The sequence below is a fragment of the Trichosurus vulpecula genome, chromosome 2, assembly GCF_011100635.1.
Source record: "Trichosurus vulpecula isolate mTriVul1 chromosome 2, mTriVul1.pri, whole genome shotgun sequence".
Lineage (NCBI taxonomy): Eukaryota > Metazoa > Chordata > Mammalia > Diprotodontia > Phalangeridae > Trichosurus > Trichosurus vulpecula.
Window position 1 is genome coordinate 10707690 of NC_050574.1, and position 10781 is coordinate 10718470.

The 10781-nt window shown below is 40.5% G+C and overlaps 1 protein-coding gene across 1 annotated transcript; it reads right to left on the minus strand.

Annotated features, from left to right (window-relative positions):
- Positions 1-9848: 9848 nt before the first annotated feature.
- Positions 9849-10781, minus strand: LOC118836214 (olfactory receptor 14A16-like). Its single transcript, XM_036743560.1, has one exon. It carries the CDS (start codon positions 10779-10781, stop codon positions 9849-9851), a length of 933 nt encoding a protein of 310 aa, XP_036599455.1.

The following is a 10781-nucleotide window of genomic DNA, read 5'->3' on the forward strand; positions in this document are numbered from 1 at the left end:
GGCAAATGCTTCACAACAGCTCTCTAGGAAAAAAAATGTACCTACACATATAATTTTAATCTGAATTATCACTGTTTCCTTAAGTCTAAGCAATGTGAGACATACAAATTTTGAGACATCTTTCTCCCAAATGGTGAGATGAACCATTTATTCCCACTCTGTGGTCGAGCCTTTCAAGCTCTTATTGGTATAATCAGCCACAGCTGGACACACTGTTCATTGATCTCCACCTTGTGATGTCATTTTGGTCATCTTTGAACATGAAGGACAAACAACAATCTAAGCAATCAGCAAAACAAAAAAAAATCAAGTCCTGATTTGTGAGAGTTGCTGCTTTCTGAAATTTAACTGTTTATACTGTAAATTTAACAACAGGCTCTTGCAGGTCAATTAGATCTGGTTTCAACCTGGTACCACTATATGAGGGTCAGGTAGGTGGTGCAGTGGATAGAACACCTGGAGTCAGGAAGACCTGAGTTTAAAACCGGTTTCAGACATTTATTAATTGTGTGATCCTGGGCAAGTCATTTAACCCTGTTTGCCTTAGTTCCTCATCTGTAAAATGACCAGGAGAAGGAAATGGCAAACCACTTCAGTATATTTGCCCCAAAACAGCAGCAACAACAAAAACAACAAAAACCTAAATGGTGTCACAAGTAGCTGGACATGTATGAAATGACTGAATAACAAAACCCATGTAGAACTTTCAGAGGACTAAATAATTTTGATTGTAGGGAGAAACGCAACATCTGTTTTGAGTGTTAGAGACTGTGGAAAACATTGTTGCTTCTTTAAAAGCTAGATCAGTGCTGAGATAAAGGAAATGACAAGCTGAAAAAAGCAGCTTGTGCTGACAGATTAAAAAGTCATTTTAGAAAATGATTTGATGTGAAGCTACTTATTTCTATGGAGTCCAGGAGAGGGTACGCACTTTATCCACCATCCAATAGAATATGAGAAGAATCTTTGTAAAAGACAGAAAAAAGGATTGGATGGAGAGACTTCCTACTTGTGGCATGTGCTATTTTTGTGAAGAAATACTACAGTCATCAAAGACAACTTCTGAGAAAAATGTTGATAAAGAGGATTCTATGAAAAGTCTAAGAGAACTGAAACCATTTCCTATGACTTCTAAAGAGAAGACAAAGAGGGGGGGGAAGGAGCAATTTTGAAAAGAAACAGTAAGAACGTTGTTCAAGGATTTTAGTCAGCTGTATTAGGAGGGCAGAGTTTATAATCTCAAAGAGGATCATAAACATGTCTGAAAGGTTCGGAACCGCCGGATATAAGAAACTCTCAAAGTAGAAGGCAGAAGAATCAAAACATATATTTAGGCTCCACAGTAACCAACCCATGAACCAGCAACCCCATTTTGATATATTGATCAAAAGCTTCCAGGCTACAGAGAAGCATGATTGCATAAAGCAAAATCATGCTTCCCCCTCTATGGTAAAAAGATTACCCACTGGCCTGAAGTCCTTGTTCAGCTTCCTCCCATAGGTCAGCTCTGCCACTGGCAGCTCCTGCTTCGGCTGTGGCTGTGGCTGTGGCTGTGGCTGTGACTGTGGCTGTGGCTGTAGCTATAGTAGCCTCTGGCTCCAACGGGAGCTGCTTTTAACCATCCGGCTTCTGCGCGGGTGTAAGCTACGCCGGGGAAAGCACAGGTTCTTTCAATCTGCTTAAGCAAGGTGAAGGGGTTGACCAGGAAAGCACAGGTTCTTTCCATCAGCTTAAGCAAGGTGAAGGGGTTGACTGGGAAAGCACAGGTTCTTTCCATCAGCTTAAGCAAGGGAAGCAAGGTGAAGGGGCCGACAAGCTTACTCCAGTCCAACATACAAACAGCATTCAGTTCAGGGGAAGAAGCCAAACTAGTCAAGGGCACTTGTTGACTAAGTGCTAAGGAGCCCATCTTTGGTTGCCAACACATCATCATAAGCAATAACAGGGTACAGAAAAACTGAGGAAGAGTCAACAACTATTTTACTAAGGGTTTGAAGTAATTCTGGTTATGGCATCAATCACAGATAAAGTGTTACCAATGATTACGTATGTCTTTAGGTTAATTTTTTCACTTATTCACAAATCTTCTATATTCAATTGCTTCAACATATGTATAATTATATATAATGGAGAATATTTACTGTTAGGAAAGTAATGTTCTCCATTTGATTAAATAATTAATTGTTAATGAGCTGCAATGAGGGCTCAAAGTAAGCAGCAAATGAAAAATAGTTTGCAATTTTATTTATTTGAAATAAATTAACCAATCATATTCCTTCATCACAATGTAATTCAAAGAATTCGCATTTCATAAAAGGATTAATAAACACTCTAGACCTCAGGAAGATAAACATAAGAGAGTAAGGAAAAAAACAAGAGCTTGTCAAGCAGCCAGTTGAAGTTAGGTGACCTTTAAATGAGTGTGGTGAACCCATAACCCTGGCATTTAACCCTGGCATTCGCTAAGTGTGTATGGAAGCAGGGGGAGGAGGCTGCAGGCTCTCCCTTTGCTAAACTGGTAATTAAGATTTGTACTGTTCAGTGCATACCTAAATATAAAGCAGCCATCATTAAGAGGAAGGGTGGACTCATCAAGAACATGTCTTATAATATTTCCTGGAGAACAGGTAATGAAAGGTATTGGAAATATGAGGGACCCCAAGTGTAAAATGTATACATTGTCAGACACGGTCACTATGTCAGTCCATCAATTTGATTGGCTTTTTCTTTATATTAAGGGAGAGACTAATGGGTATGGGACATATCCAAAAATGACTGCTTTACAAAATCAAAAATCACAAATAAAACCAATTTTGCAATAAAGAATATTGGATTCCAGAATAATTCTATTTCCCTTTTTTTACTAAAATGTGTACTAGTTGGAGGCAGGGTGGCATAGGGGATTGCATTCATCCCCCTCTGACAGTAATTGTGTCCCTAGATGAGCTACATAATATCTATGTGCTTCTGGTAACTCCTTGTGTACTTAATTCTAAGGCCTTCTCTACTAAGTCACAGAAAGGTTATAATCTGCAGTGGTAGAGGGAGTTACATCATTAGGAATGAATACATTGTGAATCCTTTGAATTTCATTGTCTTAAATTAGTAGAGTAGGAGAACTCTCTAGATACAATTTGCCAAGGTTTTAGCAAAACATCTGATAAAGATTCTTATCCTATTTCTAAGGAAAAAAAATGAGAGAGACACGGACACAATGATAATATGAGTTCAATTTTGAACAGATAGAATCACCGGAATCAAAGAGTTATTTTTAGTGATCCAAAGTCATCTAGGAAGGAGGTCTGCAGAGGAGTGCACAGGGGATACACATTGGGCCCTGGGTTATTTTACCTTAAAAAAAATCAGTGACACAGATTAAGGAATAGGTTGTGGTCATGTCATGTCTAATTTTCAGATGGAACAAATAGATGGTGCCACTAGGAGGCACAGCAGATAGCCCTGGGTCTGGAGTCAGGAACAGCTGAGTTCAAATCTGGCATCAGACACCTACTAGCTGTGTGATCCTGGCCAAGTCACTTACCCCAGTCTTCCTTAGTTTCCTCATCTGCAAAATGAGCTGGAGAAGGGAATGGCAAACAAATAAAGTATATTTGCCAAGAAAACCCAAAATTGGGCAACAGAGAGTCAGGATGACTGAAATGAATTAACAACAACAACAAGTGGATAGCTATCACACCTGATGGCAGAAGTATAATCCAAAAATATCTTGGAGAAAAACGTTGGCTGAATTAAATAAGAATAAATATAGGAAGGATAACTATAAGAACATTTCAAAACAAAAATAATGAACTTCACAAGTATAAGACAGTGTTAGGCATGGCTAGATAGCAGCTCATCTGAAAAGGAAGATCTGAGGGGCTTAGGGAACCATAAGCTCAATGTGAGTCAATTGTAAAATATTTTCCCTGAGACATAATGTGAGTTTTTATGTAGTAAAATGGGTAGAATATCCAGGAGGAGTGAGGAGTCCCCCGTATTGTGTCCTAGTCAGGCTACATCTGGAGTCACACTTTCATTTCTAAACACGTTTTAGGAATCACACCTATATGCCAAAAACCACCAAGAGGAGGTCTTGCAGGATGCTGAAAGGCACTGTGTTTCTGCTATGTGCCCCTCCTTTGAAGGACCTTGAAGATGATGGAGCTCTTTAAGCATTTGAAGGAACTTCACTGGAAGAAAGGTTGGGTTGGTACTGCTTTGCCCCAGAAAATAGAACCAAGAGCAAAACGTGGAATTCCACTGCAGAGACTAATGAGAGACTAATGTTATCTTGATTGGAGGTATATTTATTCTAGCAACTAATTGAAAGGAGAAGAGGACAGCAGAGGATGAATGGAATGGAATGGAATGGAATGGAAACAATGAACATGACCTTGGACAGAGCTGGAGACATGGTGGAAGACAGAAAAGTGTGGTATGCTGGAGTCCATGGAGTCATGAAGAGTGGCACATAACTGAACAAATGAACAATAACAAACTTGCTTTCTCAAAGAGGAATTTCCTAATAAGGTTGTGACATCCCCTCATTTATAGATCAAAGGGTCACAGGTTAAAAAGAAGAAGAGACATTAGTGGTTGTCAAGTATAGCTCTCTCATTTTACAGGTGGGGAAATTCTGTCCCAGAGAAGTTAGGGGATTTGCGCATGGTTGCCTAGCTAGTCATTGTCCGAGGCAGGATTCACACCTAGGTCTTGCTGACTCCAAGTCTGTCCATTACATGATGCTATCTTCCTAATCAAACAGGACATGGGATGGCCATTTTGCAAAGGTGCTGGGGTGAAAATTCTTTTGCCAATATGGGTTGGACTTAAAGGCCCCTACAATTCCTTCCAGGGGAAGCTAGGAAGTGCAGTAGAGAAAGCACTGGGCCTGGAGTTGGAAAGGCTCCTCTTCCTGAGTTCAAATCTGGCCTCACACAGTTATTAGCTGTGTGACCCTGAGCAAGTCATTTAATCCTGTCTGCTTCAGGTTCCTCATCTGTGAAATGAACTGGAAAAGGAACTGGCCCATCATCCCAGTATCTTTGCCAAGAATATCTGAAATGGGCTCACAAAGAGTTGGGTCTGACTACTGAACAACAACAACAAAGTTCCTTCCAGCTAGACAGCTTTGTTATTTTGGGAAACTTATGGAATGAATCACAACCCTCTCAGCTTAGTGTCTAAACCCTTTTATAACTTGGTTCCCAACCATCCATTCTAACCTTCTTTTACTCTTGCTCTTTCAGTCATTTGAGCCAAACTGGATGGCTCACTGTTCCATGAGATCTATATTGTGGTTTCCCTTCTGTGCACCTACATAGCACCTAACAGTCATACATGCCATAACTCAGGTGTGGAGTACAGACATCCCTACCTCAGCCTTTCCAAATCCTTATTTTTCCTTCGAGGTTCACCTCGGGTCCCTCCCTCTCCTTCTTTCTCTTTCCCAGTTGCTACTTCATGCCACTACCCTCTTCTAGTTACCTTGTGTTGACTTTCCCGTGTTCCTATCGTAGCCCCTAAGAGAATTAAATTCGCTGAAGAAAGGCAATGATTTTCTCTCTCCTTTTTGTCTCCTTATCTGCAGTGCCTGGCCCAAGGACTTGTACATAACAAGAACTCAGGAAATAGTTGTTGGATCTTTAATAACGTGTGAGTCAAGGTTTTCTACTTTGTAGTTCCTGATGAAGACTTCTGCCAGGAAGGCTTGCTTTGTCTGTAAAGACTTACTTCCCTGGAGCCTCCTATCACAATTTGTCCCCTCTTTTTATTCATCCATCATATATTACTCTGCATTGTAGTTATTTTGGCCTATATCCTACACCCAAACAGATTAAATGCATCATGAGTGCAAATTGCTTTTGTTCAGTCATTACTGACTCTTTGTGGCTCCTTTTGGAGTATTTTGGAAGAGATTTTGGGGTGGTCTATCTTTTCCTTTTCCAGCTCATTTTACAGATAAGGAAACTGATGCAAAATGGTTAGTTGACTTGCCCAGGGTCACATGATTAATAATGTCGGAGGCCAGATTTGAACTTACGAAGATGAATCTTATTGACTCCAGGCATAGCACCTAGCTGTTCATGAGGGTAAGAACCGTTTCTAATTTATTTTTGCCCTTTACTCCCTTTACTACCCTTTACTATCACAGCATTTTGCACACAATCAGTGCTTAATAAAGGTCACATTTAAATTTGTTGAAAGCTCTAGAAAGATAATCATGGATCAATGTTGACTTCCATTGGGAGCTCCATACAGGACCTGAGTTGTTCTGATAGATCACTGAGGGAGTGTAAAAGCAATCCATTCACTGTAACCAGCTCCAGTCTAGACCTATCTGGCCAGATCACATTACCTAGCCTTTATTAAAGATGTCTCTTTGCTACTCAACTGGACTAGGATGCTGAACATGGGAACTCCAGAGTCTATCCCTCCTGTACCTAGGGAAGTGGATACATTCAGGTTTAAATTTCTGGGCCTGCTACTGAATCAACCTGATTGGTAACTGACTGCAGATTTATTTATGTAGGTGCAGGTAGCTTGCTCTGAGGCAGAGCGTATATCACAACCACTCAGTCCATTTTCCCCATATGCCCTTCTACACTGCCTGCACTTCCCCTACCCAATCCTTCCTCCCTTCCTTCCACCTCCTGCTCCACCATCAATAAATAAATCAATGTTAGGTATGCTTATGGAAAAGGCTCAACAGCTAATTGTTCTGTGAATCAACTCACTGCCTCTTTGACCACCCAAACCCAAGCTCCATGCCTGGCCACCACTCCATTATAGGTGTCATCATATGTTATTAGAACTTATGTTTTTTGAGGCAGGGATTGCTTTGGATTTTTTTCATTTTTGTTGTTTAGTCATTTTATTCCAACTCTTCATCACCCCATTTGGGTTTTCTTGGCAATGATGTTGGAGTGATTTGCCATTTCCTTCTCCAGCTTATTTTACAGATGAAGAACTAAGGCAGACAGGGTTAAGTGATTTGCTCAAGGTCACACAGTTAGTAAGTGCCAGATTTGAACTCAGGAAGATGAATGTTTCTGACTTCAGGCCTGGTGCCCTATACCTTGAACTACCTATCCCCAATCCCCCCCCTCCACTTTCAGCATCCCCAATGTTTGTTATCATTCCTGAAATTTGGTAGGTGCCTAGTATACACTTTTTGATGCTCTCATTTTTGGCTATTAAACTAATCATAAAGTTGTTAACATAAAAAACACAAGAAATGGTTATTATTGATCGCATTCTTACTATGTTCTTAGCCTTGCCCATCAGTGAAGACTTGAATATAAATATATATGTTTTGCTGTGACTAATCATGATGCTGATGATCTTGTAGAAGATGGAAGTGGGTCATGAGGGGATTGATACATTTGATAGTAGTGCTAATGGTGATGTTGAGAGTAGCAATCATGGGAATGATGGTGTATTATGAAGGCAGAATTTATGATTTCAAAGAGAATCATATATATGTCTGAAAGGTTTGAAACTGCAGGATATAGGGAATACTATAGGTAGGAGGCAGAAGAATTAAAGCATGTATTTAAGCTCCAAAGTAACAGACCCACAAACCAGCGTCTCCATTTTGATATTTTGATCAAAATCTTCCAGGCCCAATAAGTCTGCCTCACAAGAGTAACCAGGAGGCCACAGAGAAGCACGATGGTATAAAGCAAAATCATATACATGCTTCCCCTCTACGGTAAGAAGATTACCCACTGGCCTCAAGTCCTTGCTCAGCACTCCTCAGTCCACACGTGGGTCAACTCTGCTACCGGCAGCTCCTGCTTCAGCTTCGGCTATAGCTGTCTCTGGCTCCAACGGAAAAAGGGATCTTCTAGCTGTCTTCTCTCCTCTTATAGAGTTTTTGACATCATCAAGCGTTGCCTGAATGACTAGAGCTGTTTGGTTCTTGAGTTGGCCCCTCGCCTTAGGACCCTGGGAGGTTCATATCCATGTAGATTAGGTTAACACCCAATAGAACATGACTCTGGAGTTACCATCTCCCTTTAGCCAGCCCCATGAATCATCACAAAGAGGCGGACCTAAACCCACGTGGTCTAAAAGCCTCTGCTGTCCCAGACATGTAAACTAGGCCCTCCCTGGAGTTAGCCCTACCTTGGACCCCAAGGGCCCAGCATAAGCCAGTAAGGCTTAATGAAATAAACTGAGTTACTCAAAGAAAACAAAGACCATTTTGTCTACCGACACAGATGGTGGGGATGTTGCTGCTGCTAATGTTGGTGATAACAGTGTCAATGATGGTGGGCCAGGATAATTGCGATTACTACCAATTGCCTCTAGGAAAAAATACTACTCCTGTTTTTAGCATTCAGAGGCATTCACATTTTGAACTCAACCTGCCTTACCCAACTGATATCAAATTACTCTCCTTCCCTAACCTACATCCCATCAAATTGGCCAATTTGCTCTTCTCCATAAATGTCATTTTTTTACAAGCATACTTTTACAAAGGTTGGTCCCCAAGACTGAAATGCTCTCTGTCCTCCCATTTACTGAAAGAACCGCCAACTTCCTTCTTAGTACAACTCTACATATATCTCTCTGCCTACCCAAAATTACTTATTATTTATAAATAAGTAGATATATGTATTTTTGTGCATATATATATATGTATATATATATATTATGTATGTGTGGGTATACACATATTTCTACTTGATAATTCCAATGGTGGTAGTGGAGGTGATGCTGGTGATGATGGCAATGGTGATGGTGCTTATCATAAGAGTAGTAACGTTGTTGGTGTTTTCCAATGCCTCTACAGAAGTTGAGCCACCTTTGATGCCATTTGAGCCTCCTAAAATGTCATGTAATTCATTCTGTTGATCCACAAATGTCTCTACTCTCATCCCTCCCTCTAACCTGAAAAATAAAATTAAAAAATTCTAGGTAATCTGGTTCAGTGAATGAATGCTAATATAATTGCAGTTGAATCAATTGGTAATCATCCATTTGAGCAGCAGCAGCACAAACAGGAAAAATTCATTTTTCTTATTGCTTTTCAATGGATAGGGGCAAAATGAACAATTGAGCCAGGACTTGTAACATAAGCAATTCTAATACAATTTTTCCAATGTTTATGTTGGACCAGCTACACTTAGGTGAATAACTCCATAATTCTGCTGATTTTCTGCCTGAACTGAATAAAATCAAACGATCATCTCAGTTCATCATGTTAGTCATAAAAATAAGGAAAATGTGATGTTTAAATGGATTGTCTAGTGGGACGGATATAAAAAAGAAACTTTCCAAATCTGGTATATAAGTTTCAGAGTAGATACAAATCTACATTAGTAGAGGAAGCTTCCTCATCAGGTCCAGTCACTCCTACTAAAAAAAGACTGAAAACACAAGTCACTAGAGTCACAGATGTTCATTCCCTTTACTATTTAACTATTAATATACAGTAGTAATCTCATGAAGCTTAATCCATTATTAGCCTATATGTTAATATGTATGTCTGGACATAGCTTTGTATGTTTTCAACCTGTCCCAGAAAATGTATATAATTATAGTTCAAAAGTGGAAAAGGAAAAGAAAGGATCAGACAAGGAAGAGGAGATGAGGGAATTTGTCATAAAACAAATTACAGCTAGAAAAAGCACCGTGCCAGCCCCTTCATTGTCTATAGAAGTCTTAAACCTAGAAAAGCAAGGTGACATTTGACATACCATTGGTAGATGATGTCAGAACTATATGAAGAGCTCAGTTGGATACTCTAGCAGGATGATATCTTTCTACAATGTCATCATATTTGAAAGGAAAAATAAAAGAAAGTATGGGTGGGAAGATTATTGTGATGAACAAATACATCACAAACAAAGATACCCTTGCTTTATCAACTTTGCCAGAGCTGCCTTCATGTCCTTGTTCCTCAAACTGTAGATAGCAGGGTTTAGGGTGGGTGGTACCACAACATAGAACACAGACACCAACAGGTCAAGGACAGAGGGGGTGTCAGAGGTAGGTTTTACATGAGCAACAAAAGCAGTTGTAAAAAATACAGTGGTCACAATGAGGTGAGGCAGACATGTGAAGAATGCTTTGGACCTGCCTTCTGTGGACGGCATCCTTAGAACGGTGGAAAAGATGTGGACATAAGAGATAACAATATAGAAAAAACAGCCGAGTCCCAAAATTGTAGTTGTAACTGTGGTTCCAATTTCAGCAAAATTTGGCTGTGAACAGGAGAGTTTGAGCAAATGAGGGATCTCACAGAAGAATTGGCCAAGCACCTTGGCTTTACAGAATGGTACAGAGAAAGTGCTGACTGTGTGCATGATGCCTGAGAGACTCCCACTGACCCAGGAAGCAGCTGCCATTTGCACACAAGATCCTCCACTCATGAGGGTCTCATAGTGCAGGGGGCAGCAAATGGCTGCATATCGATCATAGGACATCACTGTCAGTAAAGCCAGCTCAGCACAGACAAACAGAAGCACAAAGCATACCTGGGTAGCACATTCAGGGATAGAGATGGAGTTGCTGTGGGTCAGGGAGATGAGGATGGACTTAGGTACAGTGACGGAGATGTAGCAGAGGTCTATGAAAGACAAATGCCTCAGGAAGAAGTACATGGGAGTGTGAAGGCGCTGGTCAATGGTAGTGACAAGGATAATGAGCAGATTCCCCATCAGGGCTGCCAGATAAATCAAAGAGAAAAGCACAGCATGTAAGATCTGTAGCTCCCAGACGTCAGAGAAGCTCATGAGGAGGAAGTTGGTGATGATTGTGTGATTGGTCAT